Genomic DNA, 21738 nt, shown 5'->3' on the forward strand with positions numbered 1-21738 from the left:
ATTTTGTCTTTGTTCAGTCTAGTAAATAAAACAAGACCTAGATTAAGACTAAAACATTGTCCGATAGGGAATTTTCAGTAGGGTTCTAATGGTACATGCATTTGAACATTTGCTGTATGGAATATACATTTGGATGCATACAGTCATATAGCCTCTGTGCAAACTTTGATTTCCATTATGTGAAATCCACATTTTACAAGCATTAGTCACCTTCCCATGAGCACAATAGCAAATGTTCAGCTTAACTCACAAGATACTACCTTACAATCTATACTAGTGTGGACCTTGCCATGTTGTCTCTTAAGATAATGCTTCCTTATAAGTTTTCCCACTGTTATCTAATGACCTTTGACAGTTTTAAATATTAATATGTTCAAAAATAACATATTGTAATATCGAGAAGAAGAACGCGTTCATTGAACACACTAATTTTTTCGTGAACTTTGAACTGAATGCAACACATTTTTTAATAAAGAACTTTAACTTGAATTAGTTCACATTATGTGTCATGAACGGCAGACATCCCTGTAAATGAATGTTGGCTAAAAAGCGTGCAGCGCGAGGGCGAGAGAGAGAGAGAAAGAGAGAGACAGAGACCAACGACGAGAGCGCGAGGGCGCGAGAGATAGAGAGACCAACGATGAGAGCATGAGGGTGAAAGAGAGAGAGAGATACAGAGAGAGAGAGAGAGAGAGAGAGAGAAGTGTGCGAGAAAGCGCTGCTATTAAAAAAATGGCTAGTGGAAGTGATGCACGGAGACAGACACCGATTCTCCTTATGAACATTTTCATCACCTGGTAAGAAACCCACAATTGCAGTGTCATGAGCAAATGTCTACAATGAGCAGTTTCAAAGAACGTATAGTGATTTCTAGCTTGTAGTGTAAAAAAAAGTATTTATTTGAATATCTCAAAAAAAGTAAAATGAACTGAACTTTGAACTAGTTCAGAATTAAAATTTAGAACTTTGAACGTGAACTGTTCACTTTGAGCATGTATGCACTGAACTTGAACTAGTTCAGAAAAGCTGTGAACTGGCACAACACTGCTTAGAAGTGCAGTGTATGTCATGCTTTAAAATAATCATTCATTAGTTGTAAATATTCAAACAAATGAAAATGAGCTTTTTAATTAGCCTTTTAGCTAACTCTGGCACATTTGCATTGATGTAGAAACTGAAATGTTGATCAATGTGCATTGTCCCTGTTAAATAAATAAGTAAATAAATAAATTATACTGATTTTAGAACATAGCACTACTTGTACTTCAATATTGTTTGTACCCCTACAGATCTTTGCCTAAGCTGATTGCAAATGAGAATCACAGAGGATGTATGTGTTTTTTTTCTTCTTTTGGCTGTGAATGTTCAAATACAGCGTAAGATTTTGTATTTTAAAATAATACTAGACATACTTTTCAGGTTTTGCAGTCAGTTATGACCTAATTCTTGTTGTTTTTTTTTCAGTCAGCCTACATAAAAATAGAACCTAATCAAGTGTGTATCTTCACTGTTTACATTTTACTGCTTAATACACTACAGGCTGTACCGACTATCTCAGGGGAACTGAATGACACTAGCTGGAACAGACTGTAACTTGCATTACTGTCTGTTCCCAGTAAATGAGAAGAAACTTAAGCCTAATAGGGAGGGATGGCTTGTTTCTTTTTGTTGTACCTGAACTTGTCCCAAACCGAATTGAGCTTTGACTTCTGTGTACCTTCGTCCTAGCATTGTCACCACAGTTCAGTCAAAGTGTCTAAATCAGCATCCACTGCTCTTAGTGCTCAGGCAATAACTGTGTTTATATTCTTATAGTCACAAAATAGGCCAAGTAAGTTCTTCGTCCTTAGTAGAAATTGTAGAAATTGAGTCAAGATATTTATAGAATTACTATAAAAGACTGGTCTTGTATACTGTAGTATAATCAGCATAATCTAAAGTTGATATTGCGTAATGCCTGCATGTACATGATGCATGTACGATTAGCCTTGTATGAGCATTCTGATGAATACTTCCACTATTAGACCTTGCTCGAGGTTGTATAATTCTTGTGGCCTTGTCATGAGAACAATGGCAGAAGTTCAGCCTCACTCACAAGATAACACCTCACAACCTTTATTAGTGTGAGCATTCCTATATTGACCCTTCAGATAAAACTTCCTGATCAATTTACCTATTGCTATCCAATGACTCTTGACTTTTGACAATATTTGGCAATATATTTGGCAATAGTTGGCAGATAAAAAAAGTACATGTAAAAAACATTTATTAGAAAAGTACCTCTATTACATTGCAAACTAGGGCTGAGCAATGTGACTCAAACCTATATCTTAATAAGCTTAAAGATACTGTGATATAAGATATGATACAATATGAGAACACCTTAACAAAGTATAATGTTAATTTTGCCAATATTTCTGGCAGTATGAAAAAAACATTTGACAAATATTTGATTAAAAAGTAATGAAATGGAAAAATATTGTAATTAAAGATACCATCTACTATTTAAATTTGCAACATGCTGTTGGTGTTGCATATTTTGCTTTTGGTGTTTATTATAAACCAAAATTAACATTATACTTTGTTAAGGTGTTCTCATATTGTATCATATCATATATCACAGTATCTTTAAAGCTTATTAAGATAAAAGTTTTGAGTCATATTGCCCAGCCCTAGTTTGTCAATGTAATAGAGGTACCTTTCTAATAAAATATGTTTGTATAAACATCTTGTATTCTTCAAATTCACAGGTTTTTAACATGTACGTTTTTTTTTATCTGTGGCATCACTAAAAGAATAATTGGTACCACTTTAAAATAAGACTACCTTTATAAAGGGGTTATAAATGGTTTACAATTAGTTTATTAATGGTTACTAATTAGGTTGTAAATGCCTTAAAAATCATTAATAATCACTTATAAGATATAAGATACAAGATCTTTATGAACCGAGATGATGCGAGCGAACTATGTATTTAATGTACCCCCTTTTCTTTTTTTTCCCCTTTTATAATGGTTGTTTGTGCCCTTATATGTTGTGTTGTTAATGTATGATGTTGTAACAGAGCTACTGTTTTTATGCAAAACAAATTTCAGATCATGGATCTGACAATAAAGTATTATCTAATCTAATCTAATCTAATCTAATTATAACACATACATAGAAAGGGCAACAATGTCCTGTTGTTTGCCAAATAGTGAACCCACAGCCTTCTATATTGTTGCCCTTTCTAATTATGTGTTATGACTGATTATTAATGATTTTAAAGCATTTACAACCTAATTAGTAACCATTAATAAATGAATTGTAAACCATTTATAAAACCTTTATAAAGGTAGTCTTATTTTGAAGTGGTACCAAATAATTTTATACACGTATGTTTGGCTTATGTTTTAAGAGTGTAACTGAATTTCTAAGGCTATTACATTAAAAATTCCACAAGGGAATGGTGTCTCGAGCTATGATTGGTATCCCATTGAGAAGCGGTGGGTATTTCCAGTGCAGAGACATCTCTGAGACATGAAAATAGCATCTCCCAATGACGTTCTCGGAATGTAGCACGGGGTAATGCTGGAGAAGTTAAATTTAGATCAGTGCTCAATCTCTGGAAAGCACCAGCCTGCATGAGAAGCTGTGACTGGTCCTGCCAGGTCTTAGTTTAAATTGAGTTCATCAGTTGAGCCGTGATAGCGGGGATCAGTAGTGGTGTGGAATGGCTGACTGCTAACAAATAGCCCGACGGCTACAGCTCTCCGGCGCTCAGGCAGACAGCACGCCGGGGTGGGGGGCTGCTCTTGAATTTCAATGTTGAAAAGGATTGAGTTGGGATCATAAGGCTGGAAGGAGGAGCCCGGTTATTTTATCTCATTTCATTACATTGGTAGTCTTGCATTTCTGACAGATTGATTTGAAAAGGAGTTTCGCCGCCATAGAGCCCTGATTATTATTTCAATTCATTTCTCTGGCCCTTTGGTCACAGGAGGCATGCTTTATTAGATTAGTATTGAATGGATCGATACCGCAGTTGAGAGTGATTTTACAACAGCCATCTGTTCTAATGTCAGGTGACTTTGCGTGCAGACTGTGAGGGGGGGACGTTTTACTGCCTGATGCGCTGGTGTTGATGCATGGAATTTGCATACCTCCCTTCATATTTAGACCAAAGGCTGCGCTCGGAATATAGGAAAGATTATATTCGCACCATTTAACGTGCCTAGATTGATAAAACATGCTTTTAATATTTTACAACATCCATAATAGTAATCCTGCCTGCAGGAGAGGAACAGAAGGGCGCGGGAGATTGAATAGGCCGGCATGATGAATGTACACAGTTTCACTCGCTAACTTTAACTTTACCGCTGCACCTCAGTGAGGAAGCCAACAATTAAACGTAAAGAGTGTCAGAACACAGATAGGGATGAGAGAGCAAAACAGGGAAAAAGCAGGGAAGTAAGACAGACAGACAGAGAGAGAAAGAGAGATCGAGAAAGAGAGAGACTTGTGTCGCAGAAGATATTGATTTGAGATTTGTTTTTGTCAGCCCTCTCAAGTTTCATGACCCTCTCCTGTCTCCGGGGTGAGACTGGCGCAAGCTAGCATGACTGATATTGTTAAAGCTCCTTCAGGAGGAGCAGCTTCACTGATAATCTGAAGATCAGCGCCCCCCTCCCTGCAGAAATATATATATTTTTAGATATTTCTCCTCACCAGGCCAGTGCTCGGACACACTTTCGTGCTCTCGGCAAACCTAGGGACCAGTGAGCATTTTGCAGTGGCGTTTTGGGAGCAATGAAGGAGGCGTGGATGAAGACGAGGAGACGCAAAACCAGCAAACAGCACAGGCTTGTTCAGAGGGATCATAGCGTATCCAGCTCTCTGACAACCAGGCAAGGACACAGCGTGTCTGGACGGATGGTTCCTCGGTTGCAATTTGTCGGGGCGCAAGCGTGCCCTATTTTCTTCTGCTCACAGCTGTAGACAGCTGTAGACTGGTGACAGTAAGGTCCTGGGTTCAGCACAAGCACAGGCTTTGATTCCACCCTTGTTTGAGGTTGTGCAGGTCTAGCGCTGAAGTTGTAGAAGAGCCGTTCTCATTGTGGTGCCTCATGCCTGTCCCACTCATCTGCTCCATCGGCCTAATGAAGGAAAGAGACCCTTTTCCTTTTTGAATGGGTGGTGACTAGATAGCATAAGCAGAAAACGCCCTTATGTACTGTCTACGTGGCTTCTACATCCCTCCACTGTTTCTCTCCTCTTATTTTTTCTTTCCTTCTATTTCCCCTTCCCGTTTCTCCTCATGGTATGTACTTTCTACTCAGCATGTCTGCTGCTTTACTGGCCTGTATTTATTTGTTTTTTTTTTTTTACTTTTTCCTGTATGGGAAGCTTATTTTGTTTCTACATCACCCTTTCTCTTTTTGTCTTTGCCTTCCCAGATTGCAAAAATAACTTGGGTCATTTCTGGTCATAATACCACACATCGAGCATAAGATACATTGGCCCTGCTCCAGTTGAAATCTAGGCCTGATTTTGACTCAAGTGCTCGGCTCACATCTGGGCTGAGTGTTGCTTGTGCCAACTCCCCTGTTTGTAGAGAATAATACGGGAATTGACCCACACCAGTTTTGCCAACACCCTGGTTGCCGAGTATAATATGGAAATCAGCTTAAGCTACATTTGCCAAAACCCCGGTTTCCAAGTATAATAAGGGAATTGGCCTGATTTGCATTTTCCAACAACCCAGTAGCCGAGTATGATACAGGAATTGCCCTGAACCGCGTTGTCCCAACACCCCAGTTGCAGAATATAAACCACATTTGCCATACGTCAGCCAAGCCCGGCCCAGTTCACACTACTTTCTTACTTTCTTCCTTCCTTCTCTACTTATTCCCCCTCATGCTCTTCTCTTGCTCATCTCTTGTCTTTTTGTCCCTTGGCTCACTCTCTTGTCTCCCGTTCACCCACTTCCCAACCCCCCCCACCATTTGGCCATGAAGACTCTCCTGTTATTTCTCTCCTGATCAGGCTCTGGCCCAGTAATTGGCCGCCCCCCAGCTCAGCTCAGCTCAGCACCGCACATCTTCTAATATAGCCGCGTCCCTCGTTTTCAGCCAGCCTTGCACTTTAGGACCTGACAACTAGATTGTTTTTCACTGCTGGGGAGACTGAGTTATGCTAATGCTTGCAGCGTCGTCGCTGTTTAGCCGGCAAAATAAAAGATGCGAGGCGGCGGAGGAGGCTGGCACGGGCGCAGCGGTGTGCGTGAGCCCGCCTCAGCGTGAGCAAAGCGGGGAAAGTGATCGGTAATGGCTGCCGCTCAGCAGCCGCCGCTGTAGCTACAGCTGGGTCGTTAGCAGAGGCGCCATCCTCTTGCTGCCTCGCTTCTTTCTTAGGGTTTTTTTTTCTCACTTCTCTCTGAGCCGGCCACCAGCACTTTTTCCTCTCTCTCTCTCTCTCTCTCTCTCTCTCTCTCTCTCTTTCTCTCTCTTTCTCTTTCTGCAGTCGTAACTGCCTGTTCACTCTCTCTTCTGTGCGTTTTTTTCTTGCCTTTTGCTCTAGCTTAGCAATTGATTTTTTTTTTTTGTGCCACTGGAGCTCATTTTAGTCCCCAGAGTCACAATAATGTCAGATAAGAGGGTGTGTGTGTGTAAATGTGTGTGTGTTTTTCTACCACATAGTAGATACTGTTAGAGGCTCTTTATTAAAGCAGGCAGTATCAGTGCTGTGGTGAATTAACATTCAGCTCTGTCTCTTATGCTCTTAACTGCAGAGCAATGAGCCTTCAGTTCAGTCACATTCATTTTATTTGGCGGACGAAAAAAAAGGAGGGAGCAAATCCCACACTTTCTAAGATGTCTCTCAAGCTGCGTTCTGGGAGAAGTTACAGAGCATTTTGGCGCTATGAGGAGTTTTTAATTAACAGCCATCCAATCTGAACAGAGGCGTGTTTTTTCCTCCCTCTTTTCCTCAGGATGTACGCTAAAAATGAAAGAGATTCAGATTGAAGCTGCATTCCAAAGTCTAGGCTGCAGTCGAGGTAGACTGGGTCCTCTGTAGGACTGTCCTATGAAGAAAATTACTTCTCAGTAGCCTGTTACTCACACATATGGAACAGTCTATTAAGGCTTTGTTTGGTAACATTGAAACGTAAAAGTTGTGTGCATTGCATTTTGTCACATAAATAAATTCTGATTCCATCTAGAAAAGTGCATTTCCTGAAGGAAACACAGAATGGAAAAATTACAAATAGATGTGTGAGAATTAGCATGGCTGTGGATTAGAGCTCACTTACCTGCCCTGATAGAGGAAAAGAAGTTTCAAATGTGTCACACAGTAACTTTATGGCTTGGGCTTGTGTGAAAATTAATGGGAGTGAATCAAAGTAATGAAATCTAAGCAGCAAATAAACAAGTGCAACAGTGAATTTGTTCTCAGGGGTCTGAACTAAGGGAGTTTATTTATAATGGTGTGCATCGGTTGAGCAGAGGAACAGTCAATGGTAGGGGTGTGCCATAACATATCATACACAACAACAATTGCACTTAATAGTCAAAACTCTATATTGTGGTAATAGCAAAATTCTGTCTTGGAAGCAATGTGTAATTGTATATGTTTGCACCTCATGTGCATGCATTAAATATTGAGCTCTTAATTTTGTGGTACATTTTTAAGTTTGTAAGTATAGTTATTTAAAAAAAAAAGATTTTTATTTTTAAGACGCTGATGATGCTGAACATCGGCTGTGTTTCTCAGCTACAAAGCCTTCTGTAATGTAGCAGCTAAGAAATGCAGCCTACTTTTGCTGCAGCCAAGGCTCTGGGACACACCTTCTGCCACACTCATGGACCAGGGGATTAAATTTAACCAGTCTATGACCTTTTTATAGTTTTTTTTTACTCTTTTTATCTTCTTTTACCTCAGAATCTTGTTAGAAATTGTTTTATATGAGCACACACTGTCAGTAAAATATGATGTTACATATATATATATATATATATATATATATATATAAACCGCCATGGAGAAGAATGATGTCATCGGTGGGTGTGTCTAAGGGAATGTTGTAGTTAGCATTGATCAGCGGCAGGCAGGCGGTGCTTAATTACGGGCCGGGCGCGTGCCTCGGCCTGCATTGATCACAGAAAGCAGGCAGTGGAGCGCGTCCCAGCCGCTGGAGAGCCTGTGAGGACTCCTCCTACTCAGTCTGATTTGTTTGTGTGCGTGTGTGTATGTGTGTGTGTGTGTGTGTGTGTGTGTGTGAAGAAGTGAGAGAGAAAGACTGTCCAGATATTGCAAAAGATTCAACATTACTTCTCCCTCTTTTCTATGTGCTGTTCCAACTACAGTAGCTGACATATCTTAAGGAATGATACCTTATAGTTTCCTTGTGTTATAGCTTTTTAGTCTAAGGTATTTAATAATCTGTGTGTATCTGTGTGTGTTTGTGCTTATTCACCAGAAATAAGCTTAAATCATTTTAACGGTAAATTTTCAATCCACATTTTATATTCTGACATGTCACAAGTCTTGGGATAGCATTAGCTCAATTGATCATAAAGTTACCTCACAGGGTGGCTTGTAAGGCTTTATCTTGTGAGATGACATTACCACACACAATGAACAGTACAATAGGTGGTAATGATTTTGACCTGTAACATCTGGCTATGATTGTCCATGAGAACAGACAAGCGACTCTGGCAGCAATTACATTCAATATAGGAGGCAGCGTTCTTTATCCTCCATAAGACATGGCAAAAGTCATGGGACAGGACCAACATTTGCCCTGTTAGTGTAATTAAAGGGAAAGGGACTTTTTCAGTAACGTATTTGATGGGAAAATTCTAAGCAAACATACAGAGTCAGATTTGTTGACGGAGTTGTTGACAGGAAACAGATGCCTAAAGTGTTTAATGCCTCTCAGAGGTGCATCACAGGAAAATATTACATGAATTATGAATGAACCCTACCTAATGCCTGAGACACTGTTTTTGGCCATAAATGTGTTTTTAAATGCAGTGAAGGTGGACAGGTATATTCAAGGTTATAGTCCCAAAAGAAACTTCTGTTTTTGTATTTAGGACTTTTTACAGACATTTTGAAATGTTTGATATAGTGTTTCATATTCTGTGAAAACTGCTTGCTGTACTGCATACATTTTCGTACCAAAATACAGCTAAAGATGTTTATCAACTTGTTTATAGAATCGCATTTAAGTCACGGATCAGACTATTTTTTTAGTAGACAAATATAATACAGTAATTTTAGCTTTTAGTTTGAAAGTATTTTATGTTGTGTTTTGCTTCATTTGGATTAGTGGTATTTAAAATTTTAATATGTACGGTTTTTAAGTGATTTTAGCTTTTAATTGGTTGCCATGTGGTTGTGCATTGTTTCTATAGCAGATTAGAAAGAAGGATGCAGAATTTAATGGAAAAGAGCACATATCTACCTGTTAAGCATGGGGGTGGATGGATCATGCCTCTGGGTTTTTTTGTAGCCAGTGGTACGAGGAAGAATACAATGTTAGTTAGGGATGTCCTGATCAAATCAAGTGATAAAAAAGACTGATGATTCTCAGCTGGGTTTAAAAAAAAGCATTCACAAGCTCTCACATATACTTAAATATTAAATACTTTCTTAAGTACTGTTCATTCAGGGTGTGCAACCATTGCTTTGAGTCATTTTCTTTTATGTTAGTTTGAAACTGTTAAAAATGAAAATAAAAAAATAAAAATATGTGATATGTAACTTTATGGACTTTTGGAAATCATGTCACCTTGCTTAGCTTTTCATATCAGCAAATGAATTTGAGTGTAAGGCAGGACTATATGGCCCTAATATAATTCACAGTATTTTAACAGTTTATTTGTGATCCCAATATTCTTGTTCTGTGTATTTGTTATCATTACAAAAATGATGACATGTAATATTATGATGTACAATGCGACACACAGTATGACACGCCCCTACTAGTGTGCCCAACATTTTGTATACCTCATTGTCTAATGTAAATTCCAAATGGATTGTTTTTGTAGCTTCATTTTCATGCAGGCAGCAAATGGCCTGGGCAGTGAACAGTATATTCACTGTATCAGATTCAGGGATTCAGTTTTCCGTGTTATGAGCCTTTTAAAATGAAGATTATAGTATTTGCAGTTATATATGAAGCCGAGGCAGGAGCTCTAAGGATGCAGAAAATGATCAGGAAAAACAATTCTGCATCACACTGTGATTGGTATTCCATTGAGAAACGTTTGATATTTGCATTGTACAAACATTTGCTGAGACATAATGTGAACTGTCAGGCCCAGAGCTTAAAGATGGAAGGTCTTTTTTGTGTCTTTGGGAGTCGGGCTGCGAGTGTACGTTGTTTATATATCACGCTTTATTCTGCTTGCCTAGGGTGATGCTAAAGCACCTTGTTGTTATCTGCGAGCAGCTGCTCTGGTGAAACGTTAATTGAGCGAGGCAAATCATCCCAGATACAGTATCTGCTCCCTACTGTAAGAGTAATTTAGCCCAGCACAGCCCATTTCCAGCACCCCGCGTGCAGCAAATGCCAGGGCTGGGTTTTATCTCGTCACTTCGGTGGGGAACACTGCAGTTTCATGTCCTGATCATGTGCCTTTGGATCCTTTGCTAGTATCCTGATACAGGCTGAGATTACTCTTCTTACTCAGCCTTTTCCCCCTCTATCTACTGACTGTTTGTTCAGTCCATTCTCTCCATTAGATGCTTTTGTGACTGACACGCCCCTAAATGCAGGGAAACAATAAATGAGAATGTGCTAATGCTCATAATCGGTGGAAGATATAATCCCCATGTTATGTAAGAATTGTTTGTGAGTTAAAAAAAAATATTTTATATCTCATAAACAAAAGCTATTAAAATTCTCCAACAAGAAAAAATAAAGAATTTTGTATAATTACCCTGATCAGCTGTATTAGTAAAATTTAAAAAGCATATAATCCTCTTTTTGCATGTTATTTCTCTTCTTGAATTTAATACAAGATATTTACAATGCAAGTTTAATACACGGATATTTACATACACTCACCAAGGATATATATTGTCAATATTGTAGCAATATTGGGCTTTAAATTTGTTTTTCAAAATGTCTTTGATTTCACCCAAGTCAAGAACTCCCTAACTTCCTCTTAGTGATCACGATTGACTACAGCTGGTAGCTTTTATCTTTTATTTACAATATTGCCATGGACTAAAAGCCTGGCATCCAAAAAAAGAACCCCTCTATGCTTCAAAACTGACACTTTTAAACTTGTCCAGCCGACCACATTAACAAAGAAATAAAATGGTGAAAGGTTTTATGATCTGATGAGACAGAGATGGAGTTGTTTGGCTACAATGAGCAGTATATTTGTAAAAATAAAGGTCAGGTGTAAGCACCCTGTTACAACTGTTAAGCTTGGTGGTGGTAGCATTAGGCTGTGGATCTAACTGGTGTTGGCACCAAATGTGGAGTTATGTGTCATAACTAAGTTTTGGGAGTGATCCACGCCCTCACTCCTCCCACTTCCATCCCTATTTAAACCGTCACTTCCTCTCTACCTACTCATTGAACAAACCTCGCTCCCACCTCCTCCCCATCTTCCTCCTTCTTTAATTTTATTTTCTTCTCATGTTTCTCTTCATGAGAGGGGGGGCTTCGGCTTCACGCTTTACAGCGAAGCTGCCCCAAACTCCATCCCAAATACTCTGAGTTCGCTCCCCCTCTTTCTTCTTCTCTGCCCAGTCAAGGGCGTGGGTCAATACTAGCAAATCTTACGTAAAAGCCTAATATCGCTCATACACATTCAAAATATATCTTCTGACTAAATGCTTTGTTGTGCCTAAATTCCCACATATGTAATGCTAATGTGCTTGTGTGCTGTTTGGGACAGCACACTAACAGTGAATTAAAATGGTTTGTGTGTATCACTGTTTAAACTGAAAACTTCTCAATCCTTAGTTATTTCATTATTATTTGGGCTGTTCTGTAAAACACAGAGAGATCAAGACTTTGACTAAGCACTACATCACTGTTAATCTCAAAGGCAATGATGATGGAAAGAGTGGCAAATAAAAGCCTCACAGCTGGAAACCCTTGTTTTAAAAATCAGAAGTGTCATGCTTGTGCATAACATGAATTAATTAAGTGTTTAGATCATGTACTACAAATACGATAAGGCTGAATAAATGCTGAAACAGATGGAGGCGCTTCGTATTTGTGTAAAGCTCTTGGAGGATCGTTATCCATGTTATTACAAAACACATACGATCCATACACATTGTTCTGTGGGCAAAGATCATATTTCGGCCTGGATGGGACAGAAAAGAAGGGATGACAGGAAAAGAGTAATATAAATGTTTCATTTAGAGCCATATTTTTCTCAGTCTAAACAGATGACAACCTGCTCTGTGACAAATGTCTGCAATATCAAGAGTCGATTGCCTGACAACTAGGGGGGAGAATGAGGGATATGCGACAGGAGCGCCGCTGCCACCGTACACATGCCGCTGCTGTCATTTGAGAAAGTAAACATGGTCTGTGGGATCTCTCAGAAGAACTGATATTACTTCATTGTGGTTGTCATCTCTCTCTCATTCTGTTATTTTTCATTGCGTGGATTGGATTGAAGGAGAATTGATTTAAAGAATGGCGCCTTCATACTATGGTAATTTCAATTCCGCACAAATTGCCCACTGCGTAGCGCGAGCAGCCGGAGCTGGAAATTGTGTAATTGGCTCCAGTAGATGTGTTCTGATATGTCATCAGTGACGTGAGCGGAGCTACAGCACGCTGTGAAGAGTAAGCCCATTAGCTCAAAGAAAGCTGTAATCACACAGATTTGCGAGCGGGTTTCTTAACCGCATTTGCTGGCTTTGGCATAGCGCTGAAAAGCAACTGTGGATTGTTATTTTGCAATTATAGCCCCATCAGAATTGTGGTGGTATTTCTGACTCAAAAAGTGTTCTAGCGCAGTTGACTCATCAGTGCTGTGTGTTTTTGCTGTCCTCTTTCTTTAAAACCTTGTCTAAAATGTCCTAATGTGCTCACGTAGTTGCAGATAGGATAAAAACCCACTCGCATCACTTTTTTGTTCCCGCAGGAGCTCAAAATAGAGTGAAATAGAGTGTTTATCATACAAATTTAGAAACAAATTAGCACCATTATAGAGCAATTTATTTCATTTACCCTTAAAACAGTAGCTCTGAAAACATTTTGAGGGTACACTGACTGTAATAGGTGGAATGATGCTTCTGTCATTATGAATTTGAGTCAGAGAGCTGCTGCACTGAAGAACTTTGGTAAAATTGTTTAAGACCTCTTGTGAGAAGTGCATATTCCTGTGTATGTGTAGTCATAGTTGTGTAAAATCACATATTTCTCATCATAGTATGTCAGATTTTGATAATTTAAAGTACCAATTTCATAGAAAAAAACAACAACATTATTTTCTTGTGTCTTTGAAATAGAAATGTTGATGTGGATGTGGATTAAACTTTTACAATATAAATTTACACATATTCATCTTAAAGGTGCAGTATAACTCATATGCTCAATATTTGAAGCTGTTTATTCATGTATTAATAAGTATATGATTTTTATTGGTTGAGGTTAAAAATGTTTTCAGGTTAGACCTATGACTATTTTGATAAGATTTGTTGTGATTGGCTGGTTTATTGTACCACTGCTTTTCATTACTTTGTTTTTAGCAGAGGAATAATTACAACAATCATGTAGTGCTGCTGTTATCTTGACCTGTTATACAGCTTGTAATGTTATAGGGAGTTGCTTGCTATACTTAATAAAAAGTACCTACATTAATCTTTCATTTTTATATTGGTTTTATTCAACAGTAGTTTAAATATTTGTGAATATGCATATTCAAGAATTTAATTCTTCATGGTGCTGTCTGTTACAATTTTGGCACATCTAACCTTTTTTAACAAGAGTGTCCCGCCCTGCTTTTATTATATAGTAGAAGCTAGTCTGCAAGGGTTAGCTATTAGCCTAGCATACAGCTAGCATAACCTAGAAATGGTTCAGTAATCTGCACACCAAGTCTGTATTTACACCAAAATGCCATTTATTGCCTTGAAAATACCTGGAAATTCAGAATATCATGTAGTCAGTATGAGATATGTACAGCATCTAGCATCTTCGACAGTGATGGTCGATGAACGTATATGGTCACTGATGTTAATGGTGTTAACATCATTGTATAACATCTTTTTATAATGGTATCTAGCATGCTTTTTTGTGTGTGTGTGTTTGTGTGTGTGTTTCCTCTACCCACACTTGCTCTTCCCCCTGATGTTTCTATTGGAACTGGAAGTGAGTGTTATGCTAGTGGGTGCTGGTGAGAGACGCATGTGAAATTGGCAGATGATAGTAACAAGGTGATTATAATTGGACTCAATTCACAGTTGTAGACAGTATCGTTATAATTTAGATATTCGGCTGTAAAACAGTGAGCTTAAATGGCAGTGATTGGAGCAGACCGCTAAGCCCCTCTGCCATCAGAGGGAGAGGCGCTCGGGGTTAGATGAGAAAGCCTGATGTATAGCCCTGCCTTAATTGCCCTCTGAACAAATTTTATTCCCCCTTTCTTTTATCCATTGCTGGCATTTGTGCTTTTTACCATTCTACCTCGCAGTCAGGATCAGGACGGCTGTGGACTTTATTGGCTAGTTAAAGTCTTAATAAAGCTCGCCATCTCTCCCTTAAGCCTTTCAAAGTGGACTTTCTCAAAATTACCAAAAAGCCTTCTGTTAACTTTTCAATTTCAGATTTTTTTCTCTTCCATTGGCTTCTCCTTATTTGCTGTCCTCTTTTTATCAGATTATATATCTCTATATAACTGATTTATCTCTAACCTGTTGAGTATGGTTCCATATTTTTAAACATTTTTATAGTGTGCAGTTTATAAATTTAATACTGCATATTTGATTTTTTATATACATTTTTTTTTGTAACATCAATTCACATAAAATTAGTTGTTGTTTAGAAATGTAATATTATAATAGGATTAGGAGTAAATGTAGTATGGTACCGGTTGCACAATATTAAAAAAATATGTATTGCTATATTAAAAAACACATGAATTTGTACCATATTTTTCCAGTAGTAACTTTAGGAAATTTTAGGTTTAGGAAAACTTTAAGGAAATTAAATGACACACTTAGCAGATATAATCTGCCTTTTGGAGGTACTGTATATCATACAAATGAGAACAGTGTTCAAACGATATTCTGTGCAGTCATATTGTGATACATTATGTTTGGTTAAATGACCAATATGCTTAGATTTGTTTGAAACAATCAAATGGACCTGCTCGTATGAAAGAGAAAAAAATCTTATCTGTACTAATGCTACAATATTAATTCAGACTGATACAGAACAGTGAGGATAATGTCAATAGTAGTGTTAATAATATGGAACAGTGCTCAAGTATACTCAAGTATACTCAAATATACTAAAAATGTAACTAAATTTAACACATCCACCCAAACGTCTATATGTCTGCTCTTACTGTTCTGTGGAGGAAAACTGTGTTCTGAGTTAATGTGAAGAGTTTAGGTGAAGAGGACCCAATTTACTGAATCTTCAGAACCGAAAACCCTTTTCTCTTTTTAGGATGTTCTAGTGTTGCATTGTCCTTTATAAATTGGTAAGAGCAGACATATGGGCATTTAGGTTAATAAGTTAAATGGAACCCCTCAAGATCCTGATATTTCTGTGTTGCAAAATTCTCCTCATTCTTTAATTAGTGTTAAACTCTATAACTAAATGAGTATATTGTTTTACTTATTTTGTACTTTTATCACTGTGGGTGTAAGCAATATAAATGGTCGGCTGCTGCACTGGAAGATCTAACGCAAAGTAAACAAACATGCCCCCCTCCCTGTCGTCACGCAGAATAAGGTGGATAGGATATGACTTCCTCAAGCTGTGCCTTTGAGTTCCTCTTCTGATGTGTGGAAAGGTTAATCTGAGGTAGTCCAGTTTGTTGATTTGATTTGATTTATGTGAACTTTATGTAAACTTTGAGGATGTGAATTTGTGTTTAAGGATATTAATTGAATTTGTTTTTCATTATGATAAATAAACAATAAATATTATTAAATGACAGACACTGTATTTTTATTTAACACAAGCTGCTGGAGTTGCGTATTTGAGGAACATACACATTGGAAAAAGTATTAACAGAATTAATGAATAAATTTTGACATTGGCGAGATTAAGTCAATTAGAGGTTTTGAACCGTTTTGATTAATTTAATCAATTGTAAAGCCCTAGCTTAAATAAAACAAGACTGTTACAGTTTTGGAATGGGCCTGTTTTTTTTTTTCAGTGAAGAAGCATCTGTGTTTGAGGTTCATGGTTTGTCACTTCCATGCACTGAACTTTCATTATTTAACTAAGCCAAGATGAATACAGTTTCCCATTCTAGGACCTTCTAAAATTATGATGTAGTTTAATATTTTATTATTGTAGTTTTTTAATCAGCAAATTTTATAATGTCTGCTGCCCATCTTGGAGACAAACTATTATGTATTCTATTTTTAAGTACTCATACTATTGTTTGTCCGTCCTTATGTATGTAAGTCCAGCTTATAAGAAATATTAATAACACTATCATTAAATCCTGTATTCAAAATACCTTATTAATACATCTACAATACATTATGTAGTGTTATAATGATGGCCATAAGCTTGTATAATAACTCATAAGTACTTAAAGCAACATACAGCTCTGTAAAAAAATAAGAGACCACTTAAAAATAATGAGTTTCTTTAATTTTATTAAATGTAAAACCTGGATGGATGATCACAAGCCATCAAGCCAAGCTGAACTGCTCGGATCTTTGCACCAGGAGTGACATAAAGTTATCCAAAAGCAGTGTGTAAGACTGGTGGAGGAGAACATGCCAAGATGCATGAAAATTGTGATTAAAAACCAGGGTTATTCCATCAAATATTGGAATAACTTCATAAATATGAATTTTTTTTTTGTTATTTCACCTATTTCTCATTTTCTGCAAATAAATGCTCTAAATGAGAATATATTATTAAGAATTTAGGAGCAATGTTGTCTGTAGTTTATAGAATAAAACAACAATGTTAATTTTACTCAAACATACACCTATAAATAGCTAAATCAGAGAAACGGTATAGAAACTGAAGTGGTCCACGTGTATATGACCCTACTCTATAAAGAGAGGTTACATAATGCCTTATAGTATCTGTTTATAAGAAAACTTAACATACTAATACTAAGAATGTTTTGAAACCTGTCTTTATAACATCACATTCTTGTACTTTATACTGTGCTAAATATGTAACTAAAAGTACTTCTGAGTATTGTACTAGCTTATGGCATTCATTATAATATATGTTTGCTACAGTATTTATAATGTGTTCATAATGCATAGTAAGTACATGATTCATAGGAAGTTTTACAAAACTTTTTTTTTAATTCCTCTTCTTTTATATGATCTTTTTGCAGTTTATTCTGACACACGTTTTATCTTCACATGTTTGACTTGTTTGCCTGTTGTTCTCCTCTTTGTGTCCTCAGATGAACATGGACATTTGAAAATATACCTGCCCAAAAAGCTGCTTGAATGTCTACCAAAATGCTCCTCGTTGCCAAAAGAGAGACACAGGTGGAACACCAATGAGGTAAGGTCACCTCTCTCTGCCATCTGCTGCTGTCTTTTTTTACTGTTGCTGACCTTATAGAAATCACGCCCTCGTTTTTTTTTTACATCTTATTTTAAGCAACGCATCTGACACAGTGTGTTTAACGGAAAGTTCTCCAGCAGCTCTGCTCTCATATTTAAACAAAAAGCCTCATTCTTGAAGCACAAAAACTTATAAAATCCAGTTTGCATTTCCAGTGTAGTGTGGAACTTGGCACAAGACCAGAAACAGTCATTAAATGTGCAAAATGATATGCATGCTGTACATACACACACACACACACATATATATAGTGTGAACACTATAGTTAGATGGAATATGTACACAAATCTGTGCCACTGACACTCAGAATTAGCTTCTTCTTCTCCCTCCTACTCCTATTTTCTGCACAGCAGTTTGCAGAGTTGTAGAACTTCTTCAGCCATCTGTTTCTTGACCAGTTTTATTCAGAACGATTATGACTGCTATAAATAGTCTGCGTATTATTTATGGTGTGCAAGCAATAGCGTATGGTTGCAGTTAGATGTGTGCTAGTAGAACCTGTCAGATGTTCTTCTGCTACCTTCCTACACTTTCTTTGGGCTGAAAAACAGCATTTATTTTCTTTTATAATGTATTTCCCTCAAAGTAATAATAATAATAATAATAATAATAATTTTATTTATATAGCACCTTTCATACATAAGATGTAGCTCAAAGTGCTTTTCAATATAAAATCAATATACAAGATAATTACCTGAGGTACATTACAACAAGGTAAACAAAATAATAGGAAAAGTGAATACCAAAAAAGAAAAAGTAGAAAAATAAAAAATAATTTATCAGCAAAACATAGAAACAATAAATATAAAATATAATTTATAAAGCTAGTAGAAAGCGAGGGTGTATAGATGTGTTTTAAGCTGTTTTTTAAATTGTGTAATATCTGGTGACTGTCGAATGTGTATCGGTAGAGAGTTCCAGATTTTTGGTGCATAAAAACAGAAGGCAGCTTCACCCGTCTTTTTATATTGCATTTTAGGAATATCTAATAAAGCAGCTCCTGATGATCTTAGAGCTCGATCTGGAACATATTCTGTCAATAGTTCAGAAATGTACTGAGGAGCTGATCCAGTCAGACATTTAAAAACCAGTAAGAGAATCTTAAAATCTATTCTAAATGGCACTGGCAGCCAGTGCAGTGAAGCTAGAACAGGTGTGATGTGTTCTCTCTTTTTAGCGCGAGTTAGAACTCTAGCTGCAGCGTTCTGAACCAGCTGTAATCTGTCAGTAGTAGATTTTGGGAGCCCAGTAAATAATGCATTACAGTTATCTAGTCTAGAGAAAACAAAAGCATGGATTAATTTCTCAGCATCCATCTGTTTGAGGAAAGGTCTAACTCGTGTAATATTTCTTAAGTGATAGAAAGCTGTTCTTGTAACATTTCCAATATGAGGTTTAAAAGTTAAACTTGAGTCTAGAATTACACCCAGATTTCTAATTTCATCTTTAACTTGTGGAGCCAAATTTCCAAGTTGGCCTAAAACTATAGATTTTTCAGTTGTGTTGCCAATTATAAGAATTAGAGGCCATGTTTACATGCAGCCTGTTAATTATGTAATAATGTGTTAATAAACCAACTAGCTGCTCAATTGGAACAGAACACATCCATGTATTTATACATACTCGGTTGGAATAGACTAGTTTGATTGAAGCCATTCTGAGGAAATTTGCTGTCTGATTGAATGAGGTCAGAAATTTTTTATATTATTTACAGCATATGTTACAGATTGCTCTTCGTTACAGGGCGCATTACATTATTTGGCAAATACGTTTCTTTTTTTAATTAATTTGCAGGTATAGGCATCTGTATCATATCATATCAACTAAAATTAATTGTCATATGTTGACCATACAGTTCAATAGTCTTAGTCAATACTGTTAATTAAAAAAATACATCAATCTAAACACCTGTAACTGTTTATATTCCAAAACGAGAAGTTAAAGTACATTGTGTGCTTTGTGATCAGAGTGACAAACACTTCAGCAACTTTACCTTCTGAACATACCTCATGAAGTGTCTGAAAACAACAGATTATCTCTTTACAAGCAAACAGAACATTTACTATTTAATATTTAAATCTGCATTTTAAAAGCCATGTTTTCCTGTTTCTGCAAGTTCTTGCTGATAGAGAGAAAAAATGAATGCCCTGAGCTCAGATAATTCTGATAAATACAATATTATAAAATGTATGAAACTGTGGTGTCATATTGGAATTGTGTATCGACTGATAAGTAGAATTTCTGTACAGGTATTGGAATTTAGGACTGAAATTCAGATTAGTGCTTCTGTTCTTTAATAATAATTGAATGTAAGGTACATTTAAAGCAATAAAAAAATAAAAACACACTGAAAACTGAACTGAAAACATAGTACTTAACATGGTAACATGTACACTAAATGATACTCTACATATGTGCATTATTTTGGATCAGATTATTTGTAGTGTGCATGTGCAAGTGAAGATTTATCAGATTGTTGATTAGAGTGACATATAAACACCTTATTCTTAATATATGATCAGCATGAATTTCAATCAGACTAGAGAAAGTTTTTGTATGTAAACATAGCCTGTGTTTTTTGATACTTTTGCAGATGCACCAAGGTATCCCAGCATGTTCAGCAGGTTGTCAGATTTGATTTGGGAATAGAGAATAGACTCAGGGATTTTTCCAGGTCTCAGCATTAAAAATGTAACAATGATTTGCTATAAAATATACCTTGAATTGGAATTAGAGGTAGTCTAAATCTCTCACGCTTTTTTCTGGATCATATTACAGTCAGCATGCCCACATCTGTGCTTGAGCAGAGCTGTGTGTCTTGTGTTGTGCGGCGTCCACCTCATAATCTGCATATGAAAAAGCAGTTTAAGCACGTTTTATCTGAAGTCTGAAGGTATTTCATATACAATGTATCAAACAAACAAGAAAAGATAAGGAGCCTCTCAGATTTGCTCTGTTTTTTTTTTGCGCTGGGAATGAAAATGTGTTTATATTTTGCGACCGGGTGAAGAGAAATCACAGAGGCAGTTTGCCAGTCGTCCTTGACCTGCAGGCCAGCCATTTTAAATGAGTTGATTTCCCTCAGTCTGGCTACTTTATCGTTTAATGGAAATGAGACGGTGTTTTGCTTGATTTTCACATTTTATTTGTTGTTCATGTTCAGGCTGTTATGCGCTGTGGCCCTCCCCGCACGCTGGCTGACCAGGAGCCTGAAACGAAACATTATTTAGCTGCTTGAAGCTGGAGGGATTTTAAATGATTGTGCCGTCGTGGAAAAAAAAATCTTCTGAAGAAAATTCATAAACTCCTCGCCTACTCGCGGCGAATTTTTAATGCGCTCGATTCCGGTGACGCGACGCTGGAGAACGTTAATTGACAGGCGGCTGTATCATCAGAGGACAGAACACAAAGGAGTCCATCCTGTAGCTTTTTTCCTTCCTTAAATCATAAAGTTTCTAAATGGCTCTCCCTCTTACTTTTTTAATTAATGCCGTTCTGCTGTGAAGGTTGTTAAAGGGAGGGGATGAGGAGATGCTGTGGTGGGTGAGTCTGCCTCCCTGGAAATCATCATGCCTGCCACAGCCCCCCTACATAACTCACATGTCAGTCGCGCATCAATTTCAGCCCTGCCAAAAGCCCCTAGTGACAAATCACTGACGTCGCCCTCTTAAAGGGATATTTATGAATTGAATACACTGCTTTATCCCTCGGCGTATTCTTTATGGAGTGACAACCTTGCTTTTTTCTGTTTTTTTCTTCCTCGGGTGGGGTGGGGAGGGGCTCGCTGTGTAGGGAAATGAATGACAATGGCAGGATGGAGACTGAAAGCTCAGGTCTCTCACCATTTGTGTATCTTGTCAGAATCAAGCATAAATTCGCTTCCTCTGTGCAGGTAATCTGCAGCTCAGGTGTGTTTTCATTTAACATAAAAGCTTTGTAATGCAAATTTGGAAAAATGCGATTGTTCGGGTTTGTTCCCATATAAA

At 37.3% G+C, this 21738-nt stretch overlaps 1 protein-coding gene across 11 annotated transcripts in view; it reads left to right on the forward strand.

Moving 5' to 3' along the window:
- camta1a (calmodulin binding transcription activator 1a) overlaps positions 1-21738 on the forward strand; it is a 636729-nt gene that overhangs the window by 19691 nt on the left and 595300 nt on the right. For all 11 annotated transcript variants that reach the window (XM_049462994.1, XM_049462995.1, XM_049462996.1 and 8 more), the window contains one exon: positions 17586-17689. In XM_049462994.1, coding sequence (XP_049318951.1) covers positions 17586-17689 — 104 coding nt within the window. The remainder of the gene's footprint in view (positions 1-17585; positions 17690-21738) is intronic.

Source organism: Astyanax mexicanus, chromosome 13 (assembly GCF_023375975.1).
Source record: "Astyanax mexicanus isolate ESR-SI-001 chromosome 13, AstMex3_surface, whole genome shotgun sequence".
In the NCBI taxonomy this organism is placed as follows: Eukaryota; Metazoa; Chordata; class Actinopteri; order Characiformes; family Acestrorhamphidae; genus Astyanax; species Astyanax mexicanus.